The following is a 13,378-nucleotide window of genomic DNA, read 5'->3' as shown; positions in this document are numbered from 1 at the left end:
CGGTGATTGGATATAACTAAACAGGGCTGGTCCAAGCTACACATAGTGTGTTTCCATATTTATCTATCTTTGTATTAATTCCCTTACTTATTTATTCTTCTGTTTAATTTTCCCTTTTATTTATTTATATTTACTTTTTATTTATTTTTGCATTTTTTTGTTTATTTTTGCATTTATTTATTTATTCCTGCACAATTCTCACTTTAAATTTCACCCCTTATTTATTTCTCCAAACTGATTTATTTCTGTATTCTTTTCTTTATACATTTCTTTACACATTTAATTTTACATTTCTTTATGCAGTTCTGCCTCATTATGCAAATGAGGGGGCTAAATAAGGGGTAATAATAAAAAATAAATAAATACATAATTAAATAAAAGGGAAGTGTAGAAGAAGAAGCGTAATCAATTAATATCAATTAATGCATGGGTACATTTATTTTCAATATTATTTTGCTATATTTAATGTTACATTTAATATTAATTTATTTATCAAGTCATTTATTTATTTATTCATTTATTTTCTATTTTGGCAGGTTCTGTCCTCCATTGAACATTAGTGAGTTGAATTTAAATAATCAATGGAGAGGTTGGGAAGTGAATGGATTAACAAAGGCGTGGCTGGATCACCTGACAGGAAACCTCTCCAGAATGAGCTGATTAGCGCCATGTCCAAATGGCTGGTCCTGCCCCGTCGCCCAGCTTGCGTGACCCTGTCCAACCCAAGAAATCCTCCACTAATCCCCACCCCACCCCCACTTCCTCACACAGTCAATCTGACAGGTGACCTGTACTGTAATTAGATCCTCAGCCTGTTTACCGTTGCCTCCTATGGACTTTCAAAGCTCTTTTCCTTATTCTCCAATTTGGCTTTTTTTGGGGGGGAAGAATAATTCTTCGGGCTCTCAATGAATCCAGATGACTTTTTTCCTGATCTCTCCTCGATGTGAGAACTGTGGGTGCATTCGGTGAAACCATGCGTCGACTGCTCTGCGTGCATGTATTCCTATGCTGCCTGAGTATGGCTCATCCCTTCTGTCCATCCCAATGCACCTGTGTCTTCCATGGACGTACCGACGGAGCAGGAAGCAGGTAAATTGTACTTAAATTGGGCTCTTTCACACACACACACACTTGCAATTTGGAAAATTTAAATGAAAGAAAATGCCTTTAAAAATTTGTAAAAAAAAAAGTTGATGTTTGCCTATCTAGGTCACCTTCTCTATACCTTCTCTTATGAAATAATATAAAAAATAAAAGGTGGTGAAACGTTTTTTCAGATGCTTATTTAACAATGATGACCCATCTGAATGAGCACAACATTAAGTAGGACTGCACTCAGACCGCCTGGTGTGTGTGACCCGTGTTAAATTGACGGAAAGTAAAGAAGAAGCACTTAACAAGTTATATTTACATGTTTAGTGAGGAGCACAAAGCTACTTTCCAGCCATCCCTTTTCCATCGGTGTGTGTAAAAAAAAAAAAAAACAGACCTCATTTGGATGAGCAAAAATTATCTAAAAAAGCAGAGCCACTTTACTGTAGCTTTGAATTCTGTATCTAAAGTCTACACATGTACTGTGAAAATAAAAGTAAATATATCAAAATGCTCCGCAGTACAATTTGTACTGACCTGGATTGACATAATGCACGTTCCCTGGCATGGTACCAATCCATTTATCTCTGAGAAAGACCTAATGGCCATCTGCATACTTAGTCTGATTAGTGCTGAACCCTATTCCACAATGCATCCATCTCATTGCAGTCAAACTTGGGCAACAAGGAAAGAAAAATGTTGAGTCCAACATAAAGAAGAGAAAATGCTAAATAGCACCATATAAACAATAACTATTCTAAATTCCTTGGGCTGGTATGGTTTCTGTAAGTGAGAAGTTTGATTTTCCAGGTGTAAAACAGGGAAAAGTTGATTGTGGCAGTGATACTACAGAAGAATACATTGTATAGGTATATCGGCACATGTTCTGGTACAGGACTATTGTCATAGCCACCAAAAGCTACAAGTAATAGCTACTAATCATGTAATACTAATTGAACTCTTAAATTAAATGTTTATCTTGTACATAGGTCTTTATCCGTGACTGTAACTGATGCCAGATAGTCCACCTCCTGCAGTGGAAGTGAATCCACATGATCACTCACCATTTATGATGATAGTGATTAGCTCTGACCTTGCCATCTGGGAAGGGCCCTTTAGATGGACTACAGTCATGTCAGAAAAAACATCCCATATCACATCAGAGAGCCTGGATGGATGGATGCATGAATAAACTAGAAGTGCACTCGGAGAGCGCAGACCTCCGCCAAGGCAGGTTTCATGTACGTCGCTGCCCCCCACCCCCTGGATTGCCACCAAAATTGAATGGATTGTTCATTGTGCCACACCCCACCCCTCCAAAATATTTCATTCAAATCCATCGCGGACTTTTGGAGTAATCCTCCAGACGGACAAACGGACAAACGGACAAACGGACAAACCAACAAACCAACGCCGGTGAAAACATAACCTCCTTCCTAGGCCTTTGGCCTTGGCGGAGGTAATGAATGAATAGATAGATACTTATACCTTGCAGACTGCTCATTATATTACTTTATTTAAATGTTCATCTGCTGTTTCATTGGAAAATGAGTTCAAGTTGTACAGTTATCCTTTGTAAAATGGTTTTGTTATCTGTCCATAGGATATGTTTTAACTATTTAACTCATGGATCTTTCATTCTCAGATCTGTAGTCTGCAATGATCCAGACATGTCTGACATCCCTGTCAACGTCCCTGTGGATACGGTCAAACTTCGAATTGAGAAAACTATGGTACGGCGAATCCCAACAGAAGCTTTTTACTACCTGTCGGACCTACGGTACCTGTGGATTACTTACAATTCCATAAGCTCGGTGGATACTGCAGGTTTCTACAACCTTAAAGTGCTCCATGAGCTGAGGCTGGATGGAAATTTGATCTCCGTATTTCCTTGGGAGTCTCTAAAAGAAATGCCCAGGCTGAAGACGCTGGATTTACACAACAACAGAATCACTACTGTTGGCAATGAGGCAATACCCTACCTCCGCAGCATTACCTACTTGGATCTATCCAGCAACAAACTAGCCACCCTACCCTCTGACCTCATGGATATCTGGCCGCCCTTCAATGGAGCACCCATCTCTACTGATGTCTCCCAGAAAGTTGTATTAGGTAAGGATACAAAGGTTGTGTCCGGCTTAGTTTTATAGGATTTTAGAGCCACAGCAGGATACTTTTGGGGCTGTTTGTAATTACCTCAGGAACTTCCTTTCATGACCTGTTAGTCTAGCCACAACTTGTTCTGACCCTGGTAGTGACTGCCAGGACACAGTCAAATTAGCTTATTCTAAGAAGTGGCAGAGTTGACGCTTAATGTAGTCCTACATGATCAAGTTAATGTCCTAATTAATTGTTGAATATTTAACACACTGTCTTTTGGCGATCCAAGCCCGGGTCGCAGGGTTAACCTAAGCCCAGGGCTTTATGATTCACACTGCACTTCTACTAGCCCTGGGTTAAATGTCCGGAACACATGACTAATGTTTACATTATAAAATTATGTGATAAAGAAGTCGTGTGATTGGACAAATGTGACGCATATTCCATTGTTTACTTCTGCACCGTTTCACACAGGCAACTTTTAGCCCTGTGTTTAGTAAATTTTCAGGGGATAACAACACAAACTTTGGAATGTGCCAGTATGAAATTTGTCTTAGCCCCAAGCTAACAGCTCCTTTAAGTGCAGCATGAAAAGCCCTTGAGTTACAAATGCCCATTGCAATATATTAAACGTATACAATATAACACATATACTGTATGTGTGTATTGCTCAAGCCACGATGACTTGTGACTCGTAATATTTTCCAGTGATCAAACATTTATCACAATTTATGATACTCCCACTGTTGGTTGCTTCATTTACATTTCAAAACACCGAAAACTACAAGAATAAGTGTCAACTGCAGTGTCAAAATTACACATTTGCTAATTGTTCTTTTGATGACATTTTGAGAACCATTGTGGGCATAAACTGGAAATGACAGTAACTAAAGCATGACTGGGCTTGCTTGATTGCAAGACACTGGTTATACTTTAAGACAAAATGCTCTGCTCGTAGTGAATAGGGCTTGTAATGCCAAGAGTGCACATAATAAATAAAAATATACAACTACCAATGCTTCAGTTAAGAGTACACAATATGTGATATAGCCAGTGTATTCCCAAAAATTGCTTAAAAATACATTACAGTTACGGACTACTCCTTTTAATTCACTTTATCCAGAAAAGGTAATTTGGTCAGTAATTATGACAACTACAAAAACCTTCTGTGCAAAAATAATAATTGTAGTGATGATTGAAACGAGCAGATTTACTTCATTTTGGTAATTTAAAGTAAACTTACACTGATACACCTTTGGTTAAAAAATGAGAGAACATATGTGTTTAAAAGTTTAGTCCAAAAGAAAATGTTACAGGGTTTCTACTTCAGTTGAATTAATCTGTTTTCATTTTGTACAGGAATTGCAGACAGTTGACAACAGATAGTGTTCCCTATTTTTCTGCTTCAGCAGCTTGGGCAATTACGAGCAGATATGTCAGTATACATGTGCAATATAATGGATTCAGATCAAGCTAATAGATTAGGGAGCGCACAAACTGCCAGAAACAATCTCTGCTTGTTTTTTGGCACTTAAAAACACAGATTTTGGCATTGTCACTTAAATATCTTGAACCAATGGTCACTTACTTATAGCACTGTCCTCCATTACTGAGTCAAGGGAGAGGCAAATATGCAGATGGGAATTTTGAGTTTTTGTTTTAAAGCAGGGCAGAGCGGAAAAGGAGTTTCAAAGTAAAAAATCAGAGCACATAATTATAGAAGGTACATCACTATGTGATATGTAGAAACAATAAAATACTTATGTATGTGCTTTTTAATATATATATATTTTTTTATAGTCTAATCTCTGATGCGTGAAAACAGTATAAAGTTATTGTAGTATTGAGTTAAACCAAATGTTTGTAGTCTTATTAGAACATGTCTAGCATTTTAATCCATTTTCAGTATTTACTGTCATGTTCTCCAATTATATTTTTTGTTGGATGTACTTTTGACTTGCATGTAACTGAATAACTAAGGAATTGTCTTATGGCTTCTATCAGTCAAGCATATACAAGACTGGATGTTTGTTCACTGTCCCGTGTTGAATGGACAGTGGGAGGGATATTATTAATAGGCTGTATGAGGCCAAGCTAGCTTATCCGTGCCCAAAGAGCCGTCTGTGTGCTCTGGTGTACCTGAAGGAGAAACAGGATTAGGCTGGGGGGAAAAAACAGTGCATGCACAAACAGACGACACCTTCTTCAACACATCCTAAAACCATTTCATGTTAGTATTATGAGGGAGGTATGCTCACCATTACTGTTTTGAATTATTTATTATTTTATTATTTTAAAATATAGAACATTTAAATATGGTTTGGACATGAAACCAGAATTTCAGGGATTTTAAGACATGGATTATAAAGTGTTAATGTTTTAAGTGATCTATTGACATTTATGCTAACAGAAAGGCTAAGGGAAAGAGTGTGTACAAACTGGAGGGAGGCCAGAGACAGCTTAGGTGCTTTGCAACTGTTAAGACAATCTAATCTGGTTAAAGGGCTTTAATTTGCACCAGTACATATGCTTACCTATTGTGTGCAGCAGGTGTTTGTAAGGGAGTATATACAGGTTAAAATCTGTTCACTTCCACAGCCCTCGAATTTCATTGACAATATACATAAAATTGTGAATTTCCAAGGCTAAAAGCTACATTTAAAGGTGGTTGATAAATATGGCTTGTGGATATAATATGCAGCTTAATGGAACCCACTATTTGTTTGGTACCCAATAGTGATTAACTCACTTCAGAGTACATATTATTAGTTTAGTAAGTTCTATTATTAATAAGTTATTTATTGTTTTGAGTTTTCTTTGTTTTTAGTGCGCTACATATGAATTTGCCATTTAGAAACTATGTTCTATTCCACTGGTTGGCCATGCTTCCATAAATTCATACATACATTGGGAAAAAGTAACACTTGCATAGTCGTAAAGCTACCTCAAATACTGTATTCCATTTTTAATTATTATTTTTTTTTAAACATGACTTCACAGCGCCATAATCATTGCAGCGGTTTGGAAAGCAGTTGAGTTCTGCTAGAAAGAAATGTCAATAAGCCATATTGCAAATCTGTAAATTTGTTTTGCCTCACATCCGTGTCCTTTCCATTATGATCGACATAAATGCATTAAAGTAATAGTAAGTGTTGCATTTAAGACGGATGGTGTTTGACACTGGTATTTGACACTGCGATGGTATGAAACAGCAATCTGATCTTAATTTGTCTTATCTTTTTCATCTTCAGGCCTCCAAGATAACCCCTGGTTCTGTGACTGTAAAATCTCCAAGCTGATTGAGCTTTCCAAAATGACTGGCACACCAGTGGTTTTGATGGATCTATACTTGGCCTGCAGTGGACCAGAGAATTTGGCTGGTGTCGTTTTCCAGCGTGCTGAACTTGACAATTGTGTAAAACCATCAGTCATGACTTCGGCAACCAAGATCACATCTCCTCTGGGCAGTAATGTTCTCCTGCGATGTGACGCCGCAGGGTTTCCAACACCAACTCTTTACTGGGCCAAGTCAGATGGCTCACTAGTCAACAACACAGGTATAATATGCAAGCTTTTGAAAGTTTAAGCATTTTAGAAAACAAAAACAATGCTGTTTTCGAATTCACTGACACTTATACCCTTTAGTAACCTACTTTGGGTGTAGATTTTAATTGCCTGGTGTGTAGGAAGCATTAAAAGGTGCATGGTACTAGTGCCAAATAGTCATAATCCATTGGAAAAGTAGTTCAAGACTTGGTAAGACTTGTTCCATGTTGACTTTTGTGTTCTTGTTCCACTCTTTAGTCCAAGAGACACCTGGAGAGGGCATCAGATGGTCCATCATGAGCTTGCATGGAATATTGTTCAAAGATGCCGGGAACTACAGCTGCAAAGCCAAGAATGTTGCCGGCAACGCAGAAGCCACCATTTCTATCTCAGTTGCTGGTGACTTCACTACCACCACCCTTCCACTGAAACCTAGCATCGAAACTGAACCAACTAGCCAAGCCACAACATTTACTCCCCCAACGGACACTCCCAGCTCGACCACCATCACGACCACAGTTCTCCCGACAACATCGACAACAACGACAACAACGACAACAACGACAAAAACGACAACATCTGCCCCTAAGAAGCCGAAAACTACCACCAGCAACAGTTTACAGAAAGGCTCATTCAAACAACCAAAAACCCAGCAAGACAGTAATGGGAGAAAGCTTGCAGCAGACGAAAAGAGCAAGAAAAGTGATGCATCCAAGTCTGTCAATGACATTAAGATTGTAGAGGAAACATCTGACACTGCAGTGTTGCTCTGGACAGCAGAAGGGTTACCAAATGATGCCCCACTCACAGTGGTATATTCACCATATGATGATGATGACATCAAAAGGACAGTGGAGACCAATGCTGGCAGTGGAAAAGTGCTCCTAGAGGGACTGTCCTCTGGGACGAGGTACTCAGTTTGCCTCGTAGCAAAAGGCAGTGCTGCTGGAAAAGATCCTTGCATTGACTTCTACACATTGGACAATCTAGAGGATGGTGGGCAGAGCAAGCTTTTCATTATCATAAGCGGCATGGCCTGTGCTTTGGTTTTGTCGCTTATTGCACTGTTGCTGTACAAGATTCTCGCTCTGTACTGCAAGGGACGCGGCACAGGTTTAGACGCCGAAGAGCTTGAAAAAGACAGCTATGTCAAGTTTGAGACAATTTCAATGAAACATAGGACATTGAACTCTCATCCAACTGAGCTCTGGGCAAGGAGAGCGACTCACGAGTCAGAGCGAATGCTCCTGTGCTCCAGGTCGAGCATCGACTCCCAGATGACCTATAAGAGTGACGGTTCCCGGTCGGAGTATCTCTGCTGACGCCAGGAATCCATGGCCAGAGTCCAAACGCCATGCTAGTAACATATTATATGAAATGCTCTTCATATGCCTTTTATGACACTGATAACCTATTAACTATGAAATCATTTATAAATCTTTATGAATATATTTGTTTGTTTCACCAGTGGGGCTGTAAAGAAATTATTTGCTGTATTGAACACATTTATTCCGCATTTTCCATTAACTATTAATCTATAAAGATTTATATAATGATTTAGGAAAGTGTAGTTAACATAAAAACATTCCCTGGAGGTCTGTTGAGTGCTCAAACGAAGCTATGGTAAAAGCCCAATCAGATCAGTCAATGACTGATATTCTTATTCATATCCTTATTTATTATGGAGCCTTATATTTGATAAAGACGTTTGAATGGTTGTCACTACAGCACGGCACCTTTGTTGGACTTATATAATGTATAAATAGTACCATACAAAGAGTCTGTCCGTTAGCTGTGTGAGGCGTTTTATGCTATGCCAAAGTTTAAGTGTCAGATATGAATATCATGTGGAGGTGTCAAAGAAGACCCATTATCCACTTCCCATCACATTTACACCATTATTGTTACTTTAAGCATCAAGCTGATTGTTGCCTTAACGGACAAGAAAGTATGTTCAGTGTGTTTGATAGAATGTGTGTCTCGTCTGATTAACGTTGCCAGTTTCTACGACTTTATGTCTAAATTTGTCTATAAATGGAGTTGTACATTTGTATTTAATAAATGTAACAATTGTTGAATTCTACTTGTGTTATGATATCTATGTTAAGAAATACAGTTTTCAAAAATGTTGCCAATATGAGATTTTAATGGGCCTTTATTTGTATATTTGATAGAAAGCCACAAAAACTCACATTATTGCCCCTCTCTAATTTACCAGCAATCGTCTAATGCCCTCAAAATGCATACATTTGGCATTTTCCAAAGAGTAAAACATTGTAGTAAATACTACTCCGATGTCAAAACCACCACCAGAAACACCACCAATCTCTGGCATCAAAATTATATATGGACATTTAAAATATATGTTAATCTGAATTTCTGCATACTTTTTGTTTCTCCAATAATCTCTCAGAATTTTCCATCAGCAACAGATTGTGTGCTCTTTCTAGGCTACACCAGGTGAAACTAAATCCCAGTGTTACAATGCACACTGTACTTCATGTACTGTATACAGTAGCACCCTCATCGTGCTATTTTCGTCATGCATCTTTGTGTGTACTGTGTATGTCCATGTGTGTGACGCAGGTGTTTGGGTGAAGCCATACAAACACAAAGAAGAGAAGAGTATCTAAAAAAAACCTGCATATTATCTATCATGAATCAAACAATACTTCATATAGAAGCAAAATTATAGGGGTATACTACACTGACATATAACATATGTAAAGTTATGAACCAGACCGGACGTGTTCATCCTGAAAATCAACAGGTCACAGTCGTCATGCTCTGTGAACATCTGAACAGGCGTTGCCGTAAATTCTGCTAAGATGACGGGTGGATCTGGAAAATTGTTCCCATGGATACCTCAGTGCCATCAGCTGTATGAGCTCCGCAGTACTAAGTAATCTCTAATGCCAGCTGTGTTGTTATCATGGCAACAACCAGGCTGTGTATAACAAACAGAATGAAAGGATGTTAGGCAAGGGCTGGGCTGTTAATGATAGAAAAACTATGGATGGACAGACAGGAAGATGGAAAGACAGATGTATTGATATAGGTAGATCTCAGAGGTACAAGGGCTAGGAGGATAGAGAGAGAGAGAGGGGGGAAAGAGAGAGACAGAACAATAGATCAATGAACAGACTGATACAAACAGATACAATCCATTTCTTCTGCAATTGTGTTGCACAGATGCCACTGGGCTGAGGTCCATGAAAGCAGTCCAGAAAGGGCAAATCTAGAGGCTTTACAGTCGCACCACAAATCTCCTGGCAACCGTGACTTGGCGCCATTATAGCAGTCCAGTGGAAAATTGGCCACATGCAAATAGTGACAGAATATAGAACTACGAGGCTAGAAAAAGATATCGCTCACAGATTGTTGTGGTTGTTGGACCACTGTGTAACATAAGAGCTAAATTAGTCTAATGTCAGAAGCAGATTGGCTTCCAACACGATGTTAAAGTGAAACAATAAGCTTATCCTTAGCCCTTTCAGCCAGAGGTCAAGCACAGAGCCATTGCAGCTTGCTCGATAAGTCACTGCAGTCAATCAGAATTCAAACCCGCAATCCACTAACTTTCCACTTATTCAAATTACGGCAAACATTATGGAGCACCTAATGTTGCATTTGTGACGTTTTCGTTGACACAGATTGTGGCGAAAATATCCAAATCAACAGCCAAGTAATGTGAACACAAAATGAAGCATGACATTATTTAAATCAAGAGTCACGTAGTCTAAAATGCTTTGTATCGTAACTGCCTGAAAGTGACTCACCCAGCTCTATTTCCTTTATAAAGGCAATGACGGTAGCAGCATCACTCGTGCTGTTTCCTAGATACGGACTCTACCTCATCATTCAAACCCATGTATGATCGTCATTCAGCACACAAGTCACCTGAAGCGAAATTATAGACATTAGCATTTCCATTATCTGCCAGGGGTGAAATCGTGGGAAAAAGGTCAGTGCCCTTCAGACTGCTAACATTAGTCTGGAAACAAGGCAACTTTCTCAGCCATGTAAATCTTCTACTGCCCCTCTACAAGGTTACTGGTGACGTTGTTGCTGACAATATCCCAGTCATGGAGGGTATGAATAGAGGAGAGTCTGTTAGTTGTTCTCCCGGGTAAAAAGAGGACAAACAATTTAGGGATAATCTGCTCCACTCCTCCTTCGTTCTCTATAAATTACTCATTCTACCGATTCCCCCAGGGAGCCAGATGAACTTCAACAGGAGACAGTCTGACACACTGATGTCTCATTCACACACAGGACACAAAACAATGTGTCTATTATGTGTGTAAGCATGTAAATTACACTCATACTGTACGTGTATGTCATTTATGAATGGTGTTATAGTCTGGGAAAAAAAGATACCAAAGGTTAATTTTGCTCCCCAATGACTAAATAAATGAGTATTTTAGGGCTGTGTCTGGTCTAATGGCCTTATATGCAATCTCCATCTCCCAGTCTCTGTCTCCCAAACACAAAAACTCTGTCTCAGACAGACGCATCCATCCACAGTCAGAAAGGACATGGGTCAGGGGGTGGGGTGAGGGGAAGATGTTGTTATTATGTGGGACCTTTCTTCAGCCCTGCCTCATTTCTTGCATATTCCACATTCTGCTGGAGACACTGACTGCAACTTAAAGAAGATCTCGCTCCAATGCTGGACTAGCATGTGCAAAATTTACCACGGGGGTGTCAGGAATTTCAATCTTTGCTTCCAAAACAGACTGGCAGCCTGGGGGCCAAAGTGGGGAGTGAGCAGGATCCCACACACCGTATTTTTTTTTTTTAGTTGAACACTGCACTGTCAGTATCACCCTCTTCATTCTGAGTACTCCCATCTTTTCATTGGGGTTTTACATCTCTCTTTAGCGAGACATCTTCTGGTATGTAAAGCTTCACTGTCTCTTTAAGCTGAAGCCTTGGACAAGGATGCCAACAGTCCATAAACAAATGCTGCTTAATTTTGGGGAATTTTTGTGTGCCGGTGCTAATAGTGGGAATGCCTGAGAAATAGTGAACAAGTGCAGCTCCTAAGGCAGGAACGGAGTGAAGGATTATGTTGGCTGCAACGATCGCAGCAGCGCTGATCTATTTTATGGTGCAAAGCTCTAGAGCCTTGACCCTCGGTACAGCATGTTGGGATGAACACCTGTCGGGAGCGGAGAGAAACAACAGCTGTGTGGGTGAGTTTGGTTCACACCTCTCCTGTCTAATCTGATACTCCCAATTTTTAGGATTGATAGAAGTGATATTGAAAATACTGCTACTAACTACTCCGCTGTGTACGAGGCCTTTTGTCCCTAAACCATGTGACAGAAGTATACACATTTTTTTTGTAGATTGTATGTGGCAAAGAAAGTAGTTAAGATGACAATCCTAACAACTGAAAACAGTATCTTCTGGGTACAGTTGGTACTACTGATGAAATTGTTAAGTAATAGGACATTATCACAGGCCAGGTTGGCCAAGGAACAAGAACTACTTTCATAAAGCCCAAATAAATAATGGTAAAACGTGATGATGCTCATTATATGGTGAAATATTATCAGTTTTTTGATGCACAATGCTGTGTAAAGCAAAGAAGTGTGCTTATTCATTGTAATATTTTATCAATTTTAAGTGGATTAGTAGAACTTGAAGTTTATGTCAGTACATCAAAACTTAGATAACCTAGTTTGTATGTTGTTGTTTTATATTATTTCAACAATAGACTTTTGCTTCAGTGATACAAAAATCTATTATTTTCTAAGTTGGTAGATATCCCATTCTGCACAACGTTCCCTTCTTTGCTCTACTGTATGCGAATATACACCTTAACATACTTTATATTGTAAACTACTATTACAACAGCTGATATAACTATTCTGTCTTGGGCTGGTGCTCAGTGATAAAATGTATGTAGCTCTAGTGACCAGAGATGTAAGCTCAATCTTGGCACAGCATAAAAAAAAAAAACTGCAATCAAGTGAAATAAAACAAAACAGGTTGCTCACAAAAGAAGTACCCCATCTAAAGTAGAGCAATATGAGGTAAAAGCCAGTGACTCTACAGTATGTGTGGCAAATTGAACTTGGCAAAGCAGACAATACGATGCACTGTAGCGAGGGTACAGTAAACTGGCCTGTGCTTGAGTGGGTGTATCTCAGGCTGAGCCCAAGTTTTTTGTGGGATGCCACAAGGACATTAGTTGAAGCTTACAGATGGTGATCGCTGATGGCCAAAATCTTCTTGGAATGGCCAATGTCATGCCAGATGGCGGTTAAGTAAAAAATTATTATAATGTTTTATAATGATTCGTAATATGTGATATTTGTCCAATACCCATGGAGAAATGCTCCACTATATTCTGTGTCCACCATGGAGAGGTCAAAGGTCGTGGTCAGCAACAGAACATTTTCCTTTGAGTGGGTTTAGTTTTTCTCCACTCCAGCATGGGGGGATACTATTACCTGGAGCCTTATGTGAAAGGCAGCCTTATTTAATTAACTAGAAATAGTTTGTTTTTAAAAAAATGAGCAGCATGAAGCAGCACATGGTGTAGCTGCAACAGCACAGATGGCTATCCCAACACACCAATACCTTTTTGCTCCTAATCAAATTGTATTCCCTACTCAAGCCCCTT

At 39.2% G+C, this 13,378-nt stretch overlaps 1 protein-coding gene across 1 annotated transcript; it reads left to right on the top strand.

Annotated features, from left to right (window-relative positions):
* Positions 1 to 726: 726 nt before the first annotated feature.
* Positions 727 to 8,818, top strand: lrit3a (info leucine-rich repeat, immunoglobulin-like and transmembrane domains 3a). Its single transcript, XM_037779474.1, has 4 exons — positions 727 to 1,092; positions 2,741 to 3,207; positions 6,447 to 6,752; positions 7,000 to 8,818. The coding sequence occupies exons 1-4, from the start codon at positions 977 to 979 to the stop codon at positions 8,061 to 8,063; spliced, it is 1,953 nt and encodes a 650-aa protein (XP_037635402.1). The 5' UTR covers positions 727 to 976; the 3' UTR covers positions 8,064 to 8,818.
* Positions 8,819 to 13,378: the final 4,560 nt, after the last annotated feature.

Source organism: Sebastes umbrosus, chromosome 9 (assembly GCF_015220745.1).
Source record: "Sebastes umbrosus isolate fSebUmb1 chromosome 9, fSebUmb1.pri, whole genome shotgun sequence".
Classification (NCBI taxonomy): Eukaryota; Metazoa; Chordata; class Actinopteri; order Perciformes; family Sebastidae; genus Sebastes; species Sebastes umbrosus.
Note: the sequence above shows the minus strand (reverse complement) of the source record. Positions and strands in the feature narration are given on the sequence as shown.

Excerpts from the sequence above, each read along its gene's own strand:
- lrit3a (XM_037779474.1), top strand. The coding sequence starts at position 977 with ATGCGTCGACTGCTCTGCGTGCATGTATTCCTATGCTGCCTGAGTATG. Across the intron at positions 1,093-2,740 it reads ACCGACGGAGCAGGAAGCAG|ATCTGTAGTCTGCAATGATC; the intron begins GTAAATTGTACT and ends TTTCATTCTCAG. Across the intron at positions 6,753-6,999 it reads CTCACTAGTCAACAACACAG|TCCAAGAGACACCTGGAGAG; the intron begins GTATAATATGCA and ends TCCACTCTTTAG.